This window comes from Triturus cristatus, chromosome 4_1 (genome assembly GCF_964204655.1).
Source record: "Triturus cristatus chromosome 4_1, aTriCri1.1, whole genome shotgun sequence".
Classification (NCBI taxonomy): domain Eukaryota; kingdom Metazoa; phylum Chordata; class Amphibia; order Caudata; family Salamandridae; genus Triturus; species Triturus cristatus.
This window is the reverse complement of record NC_140585.1, coordinates 549708886-549723129: the sequence shown is the minus strand read 5'-3', so window position 1 is coordinate 549723129 and position 14244 is coordinate 549708886. Positions and strand designations below refer to the sequence as shown.

At 50.5% G+C, this 14244-nt stretch overlaps 1 protein-coding gene across 9 annotated transcripts in view; it reads left to right on the top strand.

Moving 5' to 3' along the window:
- The window catches only part of UPF2 (UPF2 regulator of nonsense mediated mRNA decay), a 1571752-nt gene that overhangs the window by 836653 nt on the left and 720855 nt on the right, over window positions 1-14244 (top strand). For all 9 annotated transcript variants that reach the window (XM_085652863.1, XM_085652867.1, XM_085652865.1 and 6 more), the window contains one exon: window positions 3907-4090. In XM_085652863.1, the coding sequence (XP_085508989.1) occupies window positions 3907-4090 (184 nt within the window). The remainder of the gene's footprint in view (window positions 1-3906; window positions 4091-14244) is intronic.

The window sequence follows — 14244 nt, the reverse complement described above, 5'->3', positions numbered from 1 at the left end:
CTCTCTCTTGCCCAACTGGAGTTCACAGTGGTGACGGAGGCATCTCTTCTAGGGTGGGGCGGCCACATGGGAGAGGTGGAGATCTGTGGCCTCTGGTCTTCGGGCTTCAAATCAACCTTCTGGAGCTCCGGGCGATCTATCTTGTGCTGAAGGCATTCCTTCCCTCTGTCCGGGGAAGAGTAGTGCAGGTGTTCACGGACAACACCACCGTCATGTGGAACTTCAACAAACAGGGCGGGGTGGGGTCCTGGACCCTCTGTCAAGAGGCTCTCCGTCTCTGGACATGGCTGGAACATCAGGGCATTTCCCTGGTGGTTCAACACCTGGCAGCTTCACTGAACGCCAGGGCGGATGAACTCAGCCTCAGGTGCATGATGGATCACGAATGGCGTCTTCACTTGGAGGTGGTGCAATGTCTCTTTCGGCAGTGGGCAGAGCCTTGGTTAGAACTATTTGCCACCGAAGAGAACGCGCAGTAATTATGTGTGTTGGTATTTCTAAGGCGACACTTTTCGTTTCAAGTGGAGTTGCAGTCTTCTATATGCCTTTGCACCTATACCACTTCTGCCCAGAGGGCTGAAGAAGATCAAGTGCGACCGGGCCCAAGTCATTTTTGTGGCTCCGGATTGGGCACGAAGAGTGGTATCCAGAGCTGTTACACATGGCCATTGATCTGAGTGCCTCTTTGGGAGAATCTTCTGTCGCAGCAGCAGGTGACGGTCCTCCACCCAAACCTGTCCAGCTTCCACCTCCTTGCGTGGTGATTGAGCTGCGACAGTTGACAGCCTTCGACCTTCCTCCCAAAGTCTGTGATGTTATCTTGGCAGCCAGGCGTCCCTCCACTAAGACGGTATACGCCTTCAGATGGAACAAATTTGTGGCATGGTGTGCAACAAAGGCTGTGGATACCCTTTCCGCCCCTCTTTCTGAGGTTCTCTTGTTCCTCCTTCCTTTGGTCCAGCAGGGCTCTGCTCTGGGCACTATCTCCCAGCCATTTCAGCCTTTCTTAGGCTTCCTGATCAGCCTTCTCTTTTTAAGTCCCCGGATGTAAATCGCTGTCTTAAGGGCATTACTCATCTTTTTCCTCCTGTTCCCTTCGTAATGCCTCAGTGGGACTTGAACTTGGTTCTTACTTTTCTTATGTGCGCTCTCTTTGAGCCGCTACATAACTGTCCCTTAAGGATTCTCACTTTAAAGACTGCCTTTCCGGTTGCCATCACTTATGCTCGCAGAGTGAGTGAGCTCCAGGCTCTTTTTTCCAAAACCTCCTTTTCTGGTGGTTCATCCGGACAAAGTTTTCCTTCGAACTCGACCCAGGGCAGTGCAGAAACGTACAATCTCTACGTGGGTTGTTTTGTGCATTGAAGCTTGCTACTCTTTGGCAAAGAAGGAGCCTCCAGTGGGATTGTGCGCCTATTCCACCAGGGTGACGGCAGCTACTAGTGCTTTGGGACGGGGAGTCCCCCTCAATGACATCTGTCAGGTAGCTACGTTCACAAAACACTACTGTCTGGACAGCCAAGTCTGGAGAGACTGCTTCTTTGGCCGTTCTGTTCTGCAGGACTTTCTGGTGTGAACTTGTTTCCCAGACCCACCTCCTGGGTTGGTATTGCTGGGTTATCTATTCTAAAGGTAAGGAATCTATAACTAATTGTCTCTTTCAGATGAACAAGCTACTTACCTTCGGTAACAATATATCTGTAAGAGATATAGATTAGTTATAGATTCCTTACTGCCCCACCCATCCTCCCCGTTCTGCGAACTGACTTCTAGGGTCAGGGAATCCCTTTCAGGGCTCTGGTTTTCTAATTCAGTGGTCTATGTCTTGCTTGGCTCTGCACTTCTGGCATGGAATGTCGTGTAAAAGAACTAACTTCAGCGCGCGAGGGCGGCGTCTAAGTAGCTACCGCAACGTCATCCCGGTGACCACGACACCAACGAAGAACGCGGAGCCGACCGATGCCACCTTTCGACGAGCAGGGGTACTGCTGATGAAAAAATTCTCCGGATCCAGTCTGACGCCTACGGGTTAGTCTAAAGGTAAGGAATCTATAATTAATCTATGTCTCTTACCGATATATCGTTACCGAAGGTAAGTAACTCGTTCTTTAATGGCATCTCTATTGCTCATTCACTTTCTGAATGAACAGAACACCTGTTCCTTTCCAGCCTAAGTTTACTGCCAGAGGGGATTAGTAGGTGCTAAAAATTGCTCGACCTGATAACATTTTACTCGCAATTGCGAGTGGGCTGGGAGAGTCGATTTTTCGAGGCCTGGACAAACCAGGGATTGTCAACAGAGTTGTGTTTAAATGTGTGTAAGTCACTTGTTCACCATTTTCACACACTAAGTCGTCTGCACTTCATTCACAAAGAACTATATTATAGACCTACAAAACAAATTGTTCAAAGAGAATATTTGATCAGATTCTCAAGAAAGCTCAGTTGATTTGATTATAACTAAATATTGATATTCTTATTAAGTGATATTCATACATCTAAATTTAAGTAAGATCCCATTGAATTACAGTCTAAAAGAGTTCCACTGGACCATTTTATCTATAATAATATTTTAGTTCGCCATATTTCCAGGTAAAGAGGTAAAACTTCGTTTTTGTTTTAGCCCTCAGCAGTACCACCACCCGTATGTCACTCCTATAAGATTGGTTTTCTGCATCTTTTCCTCTAAACTCCTGGTATCATATTCTCTCAGTAAGTTTGACAATTCGTTGCTTCAGGATTAATTTGGTCAGCTTTTTTATTGTGGTATGTATTATTGATACAATGAAGGACCACCGTACAGGAATAAGAAGTGATGTTAAGTTTATTATAATACCTCGGCCATACCCGAGCAACTGCCACTTTTACGCTACAAACACCCCAGGGAGGTTGCCATAGAACCCTGGAGACCACCAGGCGCTAATAAGAGCCAGTCCCCACTACCTTGGTATCTGGTCCTGGGCCAAGACTCAGTGACCACAGACCAACCATTGCAGGATGCCCCAACCCAGTTTGTTAGTTTACAATGAACTTTGTGTATAAGATATGTCTACTATTACTGTACCGATCTTTTCCTTAAGGACACTGTGGGTCTCCTATATGGCAAGCAGCATACGGTCCAGGTGGTCATCCAGGCTCTGTTCTCCTGTCAAACAACATTGGACTCTATCAGTGTTGGTTGACTTCTCCATGCGTGCCACCCTGATCTGCTTAGCCTTAGCATGTTTTGATTTGGTTAGCCGCATGGCTCTCAGAGAGGTGTTAACTGCTTGGTTTGCTTTCCTTAGCAACTTACAGTGTAGCAGGGGGGAGTGTTGTCCCCAGAACGAGTCTCCCCGCTCACCAAATAGATCCTGCTTGTTTATTGGTGTTTGGTATACATTCTGGCAAATATCATTGGGTGTCATAACCCTTAGGTTGTGGATCATTTTCGCTTATGTGGTGTGTTGCAGGAGTTGCTTTGGGGTAGGTCTCACCTTCTTCTTTGAGGTTTGCACCTGTTTTACTCTCCTGTTTGATGCAGCGCTTTGCTTTGTTGGTTTTCTCAGCAGGTAGGTCCTTCGCACTCCACAGCCACCAAACTGTCTTTTCCTGGTGTCTCACCACCTATGAGCCCAGGTACAGGTCTTGACTGTCATCATCGAAGTGGGGTTACCAAGTCTCTTCCAGCCAGTGCTTCCAACCACCTTAAAACAATAGCTATGTCTTATTATTGTGCTAATGTGGGGTTTAACACATCTTTTGTATTAAATGAATTAAATTGAAGCTTATAAGATTCAAATCTCATCCAACCTGTCTTATTGCACATGCATTTATCACCAAATTCCCTTAATTTAGTTATTTTTCAAGTGTTGTTCTGCTAGACATTTTTAAGCCAACAGTTTGAATTATGTATTTTCTTTTCAGCGATATGTATGGTGCAAGAAATCTCTAGAGATCTGGACAAAGGATCACCCGTTCCCCATTGATATTGATTACATGATCAGCGATACATTAGAGCTGTTGCGTCCAAAGATCAAACTCTGCAACTCCCTGGAAGACGCAATGAGACAGGTTCAGGATCTGGAGCAAGAGTTTTTGATAAAATTAGGTAAAAATATATCTTAAATTAACTGATGTGTTAAACAGTAATCTTATGTGCAGTGTTTTCAAGTTTTAAGCCATTTTTATTCAACTCATTTTAGAGGAACATATCCACATAAACACGATTTTAAGAGTTTCCGTCTGCTGCTTACATAGTTAAGAAACCACTGCCTGTAAATTTTAGTATAAACTAGTTTGATAGCACTGCAGGCCCCAGTGGAGGATCAAAATGGAGAGAGAATAGCACAATTATACACTAGATACATTAAGGTAAACATTCCCCCCCATCACTCTTGAAGGGGGTCTCTGATTAATATCCAAGTTGCCCCTCACCATACTCCAATTCCAAACGGTAATAGCATTCCCAGTCCATGTCACCCATTATCTGTATGTAGGCAAGGTCTCTTAAAAGGCCTTTGCTGAATCAATCCATGTAAACACAGACTGATTTTCTCCAGAGTCCACTCTCTCAAACATGCAGGAAAGACGACTGATACCACCAGCCCTGTTTATGTAACAATATACTATATCTATTCTATATCTGTGAAATACATTTCTTCCTAGACAGGGTTACAGGACTCCGATCTGGAAAGAAAAATTGCTGAGCATTCTCAGCAACAGTTGTTTTCTTTTTATTACCGCTTTAAAAAGTTTCTCTGATTTGCGCAATAATCAGTGCTCCTATTACTGTACCACCAGTTTCAGAGTCATTGCACAAAGTCCTCTGTGGAAACCTGTAAGAGTTCCTATTATCAGTACCATCACTACCTTCTTCCTGCGTCACCAAAAACGTGACTTGTGTATGCAGGAGATTCAGATTGAATATGTGCAGGGTCTTCCTGTACTCTTAAGTCCTGATTTCCTCCTCTGGGTGTCTAGGCATTCTATTTGAATTCCAGCAGGTTAATGCCCTAAATTGCTTTGACCCTAAATGGCACTATGTTCTACTCTGGGTAGCCTGTTTTCTGCACCTACTCCTAAAGAGATCACCATTTGCTCACTGCCTTTCCTGGCTGCATTTCCATTACCACCACTTGCCCTGAGAGCCCTTAGATGGTCTCCTCTACAGCAAGCTCAGTGTATATTGTTATCTGATACAGACTACTAGCCGCAGATTCTTTAAAGTAGAATTATCCCCAGGCGTGAGACTGGACCCGAAAACTTTCTTGCCCAGCATCTCTGCGCGCCGGTGGGCGGCACCACGCAAATCCGCCTTGATGCCTTATGCAGGCGTAACGTCAGCGAGGTCACATAAGCCCCACCCCGGCGCCCTGACGTCAGTTTCCTTCTTTTCCGCATGCCACGCGGATCCGGATCGTGTCGCTGGCCTCTTTTCAGGTACTCTTTTTACGCTTTGCGTTTCTTTTTTGAGAGCAGTGTGCGAATGCCTTCGGGTTTTAAGACTTGCTCAACTTGCACACACTAGATGTCGGCAACGGATCCTCACCCCATTTGCATGTCATGTTTGGGGGAGCACCACGACTCCACGGACTGCAAGGCTTGTCAGCAGATGAAGCCGAAGTCCTGGCGGGAGCGCCAGATGAAGCTCCTTTCCGCCCCCATGTCCAGGTCGGTGTCGTCACCACGCCCGTCCCCCGCGGAAGGGTCCAGGACCCGCCGCTTCAGTCTCTGACATCGTCCTCCTCAGAGGCCGCAGGGGCGTCGCTCACAAGTTGGTAAGTGTCGCAGCTTGCCCCCGAGGCCCCGTCCCCATCCTGTGGGGGGCGCAGGCGCTTTGTGGGTCGGGCGGCCTCAAGCGTCGCCACCCAACCCGCCGTTTCCCGGCGTGGGGGTGTCCAGAGTCCAAATGGAGGCCTATGCAGATCCTTCTGCAGAGTCGGCGGCGGCTCCGGCCCGACAGGTTTGGCTCCAGGTTTTGGGGGTGTGGTATCATCGGGGTGCGGCCCTACGGGGTTCCCTCTTTCGTCCCACAGCACCTCTGCCTCGCCGCAAACCCCCGTGGGGGTCCCTGTGGTATCGCGTGAGGTTGCTGGGACTCGTGGCTCATCCTCTAGTCCTCCTCAGTCCTCTGGGCAGGCGGTGGCCTTGTGCGAGGCTGAGTTGACGCCGCTCAGGCGCCGGCGGCTGTCGGCCCTGGCGGCGCCGCAGGGACTGGCTGCGGCGCATCCCTGGCCCCCCCTCGTTTTTCCGCGCAGGCGGCTGCCTCGTCGGAGGTAGAGTGGTGCCTTTTCGGCATCGTTCTTTAGCCGCCTTAACCCCATCCCATTCCCCTGCTGCGCAGGTGGTGGTCGTCTCGGCGTCCCCTTCAGCACCGGTCGAGGTCAAGCTGGCGCCTGTGGTGGACTCCACGGCGCCGTGCGGGAGTTGGGCTGTCGATTAGTCTTCGGAGGCCTCCTCTTCTCCAGAGGTTCGCCAACTTTTTGTTTCTTCTTCTCCTGAGACTGGACGCCGCGTCGTGGCTTTTTCCCCGGCGTCTTCCAAGGAGGGCTAGTCCCCGTCGCCGCGCCCACAGTCTTCCCCCTGTGGCGCCACAGGCTCCCCACTTGTCGGTCCAGCCTTCTCCTGTCCTCGCTTGTCAGTTTCTTCCTCTGGTTGGGCTGGGGGATAGTCGACTTAGTTTACAGCCGTCTCCCATGGAGGAATTGCTCTCGCCTCCGCGTTGCCCTACGGAGGCGAGTGCTGCCTCTGCGCGGGTGGTCTCCGCAGTCGCTGGGATTTTGCGCATGGGCGACCCGGCTGCCCATTTCCCTGCGGACCATTTGCTGGAGGTTCTCCATCAGGTGGATGGGAGCTGCCTCTTCCTTTTGAAGCTTCGCTTCATAATTCTCTCTTGGGAGCCTGGGGGATCCTGCCACATGGAACCCGGTTACATAGCTCTATCATGTGCTAGGGAGGTGTGGTTGCCCTTTTCGGGCTCCTTGCTCTCTGTGGCGTCACAGTATGTCGCAGGTGCGATCTTCTTGCCAATTGTCTTGAGGCAGCTTGCTTTGCGCCCAGGTCTGTCCTTCACCTGTTCGCTACGTCGCTTGACTAGTTGGGCCTGCTGTCTGTGGCATCTTGTTGTGGCGGTTCCGCACTTCTGTTGTTTCGGCTTGGTCCTCTGTCTGTTGTTCCAGAGGGACTGGCTTTCCTTGGCTTCTGTGTTCTCTTGGACGGCTCGGTCCGTCCTCCGTCTCGCTCTCTCTTTTTCTTTTCTGCCTGGTTCCCCTTCTTTGTGGGTCAGTGTGTGTGTGTTTCTGGACCAGCCCCTCCTCTTGGGTGTGTCCTGGCCCTCCCTGGCCTCTGCCTTCAGCTGGCGTCTGGCTTGTCCTGGGTGCGCTATTCTGTGGTGTTGCCTTCTGCTGGCTGCGCATGTCCGTGCAGGCCTGCTTGTTATAATCCGCCATGCGATCTTTGATGTGTTCCCTTGTGCCCCTGCCTCTGGTTCCGCTGGGGCTTTGCGCTGCTGTCCCTTTCTTCTTCCGCCTGCGCTATTGGCGGTGCAGCCGTTCCTGCCTTGTGCGCTGCTTGCGGCCGATGTGTGCTCAGCTATTTTCTGTCACTGTCTGTGTGTTTCTTCCGGTGGGCCCTGCCTCCGGTTCTACCTCTTATCCTTGGGGTTTGAGATGGTCCTTGTGTTCTTGAGGCTTTTCGGGCACCGTCTGCCCTTGTGGGGTGTTGGGCGGTTCTCTCTTGGTTGGACTTAGGGTCCCTGTGTCTCTCTTGGTGGGGAGGCTCTCTCGCAGGCCCTCCTCCCTTCTGGTTATGGCTAGGGTATCTATTCTATGTTAAGGAATCTGCTGCTAGTAGTCTCTTATCAGATGTACAAGTTACTTACCTTCGGTAACGATGTGTCTGGTAGAGACTATTCTAGCCACAGATTCCTTCACGACCCGCCCTTCCTCCCCGTTCTGCACAGGTTCCTCAGCTTGGTTTTCTGCACTCGCCTCCCTCTGGTTGCCTTGTCTTCTGTGGGTCACTTCTTCTTCTATTTCTTCCGGTCAGGCATCCCTCCAGCTGGTTTCTCTCCCATGTAGGGCCTACTTTTGCTCTTTTCCATCTGTGGTTAGAGTTTCTGATCCCCTTGCGGTCTTCTACGTTGAGGGTTCTTTTGCCTGTCCTTTGGCCTCCTGCTCCTTTCAGGGGATATGGACCTCCTTGACAGTGTAGTCTGGGGTTGGATTGCTGTTGCTCCTCTGTTCCGGGTTGTGTCCCTCCCCTGTGTGGTTTGTGGTTGCAGTCCCTCTCCCTCTCCCCGTCCCCCTCTCCCCCTCGTTGTCCCCCTCGCCCCCTCCCTCCCTCCCTCCCTCCCTCCCTCCCTGTCCCCCTCCCTCCCTCCCTGTCCCCCTCCCTGTCCCCCTCCCTGTCCCCCTCCCTGTCCCCCTCCCTGTCCCCCTCCCTGTCCCCCTCCCTGTCCCCCTCCCTGTCCCCCTCCCTGTCCCCCTCCCTGTCCCCCTCCCTGTCCCCCTCCCTGTCCCCCTCCCTGTCCCCCTCCCTGTCCCCCTCTCTGTCCCCCTCCCTGTCCCCCTCTCCCTCTCTCCCTCTCTCGCTCTCTCCCCCTCGGCTATCGCCTTGGCTTGCACGGTGGTTCCACGGGGTGGTACATGGCTTCAATGCTATGGCCTTCTGGTACTTTGGTGCCCACTGGTGCTATCGCCTTGGCTTGCACGGTTGTTGCTCTGGTTTTTTCGCACACTGTTCCCATGCTGTCCTCAGTTTTGTTGTGATGGCTCCGTGTTGTGGCATGGAAAAGTTCTCCGAAGCAAACTGACGTCAGCGCGCCGGGGTGGGGCTTATGTGACCTCGCTGGCGTCATGCTCGCGGAAGACGTCAGGTTTGAGTCGCATGGTGCCGCTTCTACGTTAAGGTAAGTAACTTGTACTTCTCCACCCAGTTTTGAGCCAAAGCATTGAGAGCAGGATGGTTTTCTCACCCTATGTGGGCTCCACATCTGTGGCTTTTGCCTCTTTCATTATGAAAATCATCTCTCACTTCTCTTCAAGGCTGAAAGAACTCTTCCTCGAGACTCCATTTATTCAACATGCTGCCAACACATTTTTGTCTGATCTAGTAGATATATTGAGCCAACACCTGTGTTCAGATGTGTATGGATGCAGAAAGCACTGGTCCCCCAGAGGCAACCCCTGGTGCTTCTCTTAAAGGAAGTTAAAGGTCAAATTCTCTTCTAGATCCTTGCATAGCCCTCTGTTTTTAAATTGCCCGTAACTGCGACTACTGAATTTATGATACGCTTTTTCTTGGGTATGTTGGTTCAGAGAAAGTCAAAGTGATTCAAAAGCAGACCATTTCACACAGGATCGTGCTTTGCTAGTTAGCACATCAAGGTCCATTCGCCAAATCAAATCATTCCTGGACTCGTGTACTCACTTGCTAGTGCATTCGAGAATTTACAAGTTTGTGGATTCAGTTTTGTGCCTGGAGTTATTCAATGATTTGAGGAATGTACAGGTAGGTCCGATATAAACCACACATATTCTCATGAAATATAGAAGACATATTCAATTAGAATATCCCGAACTTTTTTTTTTTTTTTTTTTAAAAAGCACCTTGATCCGCCTCTTAGAAGTAAAAAGTACTCTAAAAATGCACCAAAGACGGCTTCAAAGCACTTTGTACCCAGATGACAGGAAAATTCAGCTTCATAGAGGCTCCGTCAGAGTTTGTGCCTGAACCTTGTTTGATAGGAAGCCTCTCATGCAGAAAGGAGAACAGTCCCAAGAAGACATAGTTTTCGAGGTCATCAACTACTTTTCTCTGGCAGTGGGTTCTGACTCGATGACTGCCCCCTTCGAAGGTCTTACTTTTAATGATTATGAAGACCCATGGGGTCAGCGGTGATAAACACTCCATCGACGGTGACTCTCCCATCGGCACAGACGCTGTTGATGACAGCAGCTCCACTGATGATACCCTCTTTGACTACGGCAAAAGACTGCAGTACACCAACTTCGCTAGAAGTTCTATTATCTCTTACTCCAATTCACCCTTTACCATTGAAAGTGTCCTCTTAACGACTAATCCATATTATGGATTCAGAGCTGGAAGTAGAAGTCATTGACCAGGAACTGCTGGATGCAGGCTTAAGTCCAGCCCAACAGGATGCTCATCTCCTGAGTAATGAACTCACTGAAGAGGAATATGGCAATTGCAGGTTGATGAGGACTCCATGGGAGTTTACATGAAACAACTGGAGTATGATTACTGCCATGTAAGCTATGAGCAACCCTATGAAGTCCCTCCCAGGATGCAGGTGTCTTTCTTAGTACCTTTCAGCAAATGATAGACTCCTTTCAAACATGGTGCTGCAGCCTTACTGTATGGCTTTCCAGCAGGTGCCCAAGCCTCTTATAACTCAACAGCATCTTCATCTCCCACCATTGTAGCCCATTGTGACAGCACCTCCTGAGCCACCTTCATTGTTAGAACAACTTCATCCTCTCTCCTCAACAACTGTCTCCACTTATATTTCCAATACTACCCACACTTCAAAATATGGGGGAGGATGGAGATCTGAGCGACAGTGATTGGGGGAGGCACCAGAGGAAGAAGTTCCTACATTTTACCTGCTGCCTCCTGCAACAGCACCCTCTTACAAGACTTTTGCAACAATCTTTTGAAGTTCTTTTGTAACAAAATGAGTTCTATTTATAGCAGCTTTCACCTCAACCGATCCCAGTTATTATTGTAACTCAAATATCCATCACAGCCGATGAACAAACCCTGACCTCGTGGCCTGCCTTCACCTCTGTTGAAATTGCTGCTTTCATGAAGACCATCCGTGTGGGAGCTCCTTCTGAACCTTGCCCTCACCATGGACTACTACCTTTCAGTGAAGCACTGACACCATCCTCGATGCTTTCAGTGACTCAGCCATATTCCTAGACACCTGGAAACTTACCAACATCGTGCCCCTGCTCAAAAAACCATTGGCTGTCCCAGCCACGCTTTCCAACTACAGGCCCATCTCCCTCCTACCATACCCGGCAAAGGTCTTAGAGAAGCAAATCCACCAACACCTCACTTAACACCTCAGCAACCACTAGCTCCTCAATGCCACGCAGTGTGGTTTCACAGTACAGAGGCAGATGGCATTCACGTGATCCTTGACAGAGGAGACAAAGCGGCCCTCAGACTCCTGCACCTTTCTGCAGCATGCGTTAGTCTCACTCACCATCCTCATCAGGCGCCCTCATTAGATTGGCATCCAAGGACCTGCTCTCTGCTGGATCTGCTCCTTCTTATCGGATAGAACTCAAGCTTTCAGCCTGGCACCTTACTCCTCAGAAGCATGCAAACGTATATGCGGAGTTTTTCAAGGTTCATCGTGCAGCCCCACCCTCTCCCAACTCATATATGATGCCCCTGACCAATTGCATCTGCGCACACATCAACATTCTCTCTTACGCAGATGACGCACAACTCATACTCTCCCTCTCAAACTCCCAACACAAGAAACAAGTTCAAAGCCTGCATGACTGGAACCGCTAACTGGATGAAGGCCAATTGTCTCAAGCTCAACACAGACAAGACAGAAGTAGCGATCTTGAAGAAAGAACACCTCACCATAGGAATCAAACTGGTGTCTGGCCAACCTCAGACCCACACCCAGAACCCCTTACCAGGATCCTCCGAATAATCATTAACAGCAAACTGGACATGACTGCACCAGTCAATGCCGCCAATGCATCCTGCTTCCACTCCCTGAAGATGCTGTCTCCCAGCAACACAAGGAAAAGTGTGTTCGAGGCATATGAGCTGCAGATTACACACTTTTGCATAGATCGCCATCTGGTGTTGGGCCCGGATGTTTGCAGTTTGTTTTTCCTCTTGGAAAGTCTTTGGAAGTCACGAGGTCGGTGACTCCTCCCTTGGTTCGTATTGCGCATGGGCTTCGGCTCCATCCTCAAATTGTTTTTTTTCGCCATCGGGCTCGGATGTAATACTTCGCGCTCCGGTTCTGAACTTTTCCAGTTCGACGATCGAAGCAGAATCCTCGCTCATCGGTATTCTTCAGATCCAGAACTCCTATAATCACCTTCTCTTCGACACTTCTTCGATTCCAGTCGTCGACGGCGGCCTTCGGGCCTATCCAAGCTCCGGTCCCGGCTGATGGAAAGAACTCCATTCAAGAAGTGCCCTCGATGTGGGTCCAAATTCCCCCACACCGATCTTCATGAGGTGTGCAACCTCTGCCTCTCCCCTGAACACGAGGCTCGAGACTATCCCGCCTGCAAGTCTTTCAGATCGAAAAAGACTATTCGAGATCGAAGGGCCAGACGCAACATGGCGCACTCCTCGACCTCTGCTCCAGTCGACATCTTCGGGGACGAAGTCGAAGCTCCGGGACAGCAGCACACCGAAGAAGACCTCGTCCGTGCTTCCGAAGCCGACGACTCGGATGTGGAGGACATCACCCCGGCGCAGAGGGTCGTGAGTACTATACCCCCTCCCACACCCGCGCCGACACCCAAAAAGGCTTCGGTCACGCCTTCGCCTCCGGGCCTAGGCAAGACCAGAGACACTGCTTCAAACACCCCACCTTCGGGCCCGGTGAAGAAGCCAAATAAGCCTTCCGGCGGCTCGGGCTCGAGCCAGCCTGCCAGCGGTGCTGAGAAACACACTTCGGCACCGAAAAAGAAAACGGCCTCTACCTCGACACCGAGCTCCGCACCAAAGCCCTCGGGGTCGAAACCCGGCATTTCGGTACCGACCAAACCCCATAAGGCACTAGGCACCGACACTTCCGCGCCGAAGTCCACCTCGGCGCCGACTAAAAAATCGGAGGTTCCCAAAAAGCACGGCACGGACAAGCCTAAAAAGTCATCGGCCCCGAAACCTTCGGCGCCGACGGAACAACCATTGTCACAGGAACTGTTTACGCCGGATCCCTTGCAAAAGACACTTACCAAGGATCCAAAAACTGGACATTTGGCACTCTCTTCTAAAAAGAGACATTTGGACAAACCGGCCCCGCTTCCACCTCCAAAGAGGAAAGACTCTGCTACATCTCCTTTCAGAATTCCTTCCCCACCTCCTCCACCTCTGCCCCCTCCACCTTCTCCACCCCCTCCACCTTCTCCACCCCCACCTCATCGCTCCCCGACCTCATCTCCGGACGATGATGATCAGGGGGACCCATGTTACGATCCAGGGGATGTGCCACAAGACCACACCCCTACAGGATCCCCAGACCCATGGGACAACTATAATAATCCAGACATTCCAGATGTCCCACAAGATAACCTTTACCCATCCAGGCCATCTCTACCAGAAGACTCATTAGGTTTCCACCACCTACTTCAGAGGGCGGCACATTATCACGGGGTAGAGCTACACACTGACCCGGTAGAGGAGGATTTCCTCCTCGACACCTTTGATACCGCACATAGGTCTACCTCTATACTACCTATGCTCAAGGGGGTAATAAAACATGCGCCAGAGGTTTTTAAAGACCCAGTTAGGACTAGGTTCATTAACCCACGAAAAGAGAAGAAGTACAAAGCTGCCCCCACAGATCCTGCCTATATCAAAGGGCCGGCGCCACTGGATTCCCTAGTGGTTTCCACTGCACGGAAGAGGTCAAACTCACAGGCGTCAGGCGAAGCCCAACCACCTGACAAGGAGTCAAAGCTACTAGACGCGTCAGGAAAGCGCATTGCGTCACAGGCAGCCAATATATGACGTATCGCCAACACTCAAGCGCTATTGGCCAGATACGACCGAGCGCATTATGATGAGTTTGAAACCATCATGCACCATCTCCCAGAAAAATACAGAAATAGGGCCAATGAATTAATTCAAGTGGGTAAGACTATAACTAACACCTCTATACTATGTCCCTTAGACGCAGCAGACACAGCCTCCAGAGCCATTAACACTAGTGTCCTCCTCCGTCGCCATGCTTGGCTCAGAGTTTCAGGCTTTAAGCCTGATGTACAGGCCTCCATCCTAAATCATCCCTTTGACCAAGAACATCTATTCGGTCCAAAGGTAGATGAGGCCCTCGAGAAAATGAAGAAGGACACGGATACGGCGAAATCTATGGGAGCCCTGCAGTCACACCCTCCCAGACGCTCCTTTCTCCGCTCTTCCTTTCGGGGTACCGCCAGAGGCTACTCCTCAGATAGCGCGTCCACTTCCTACAAATCCCCTGCTCAATCCACCTTCACAAGGGGTTATCAAAGAGGCGGCTATAGGGGC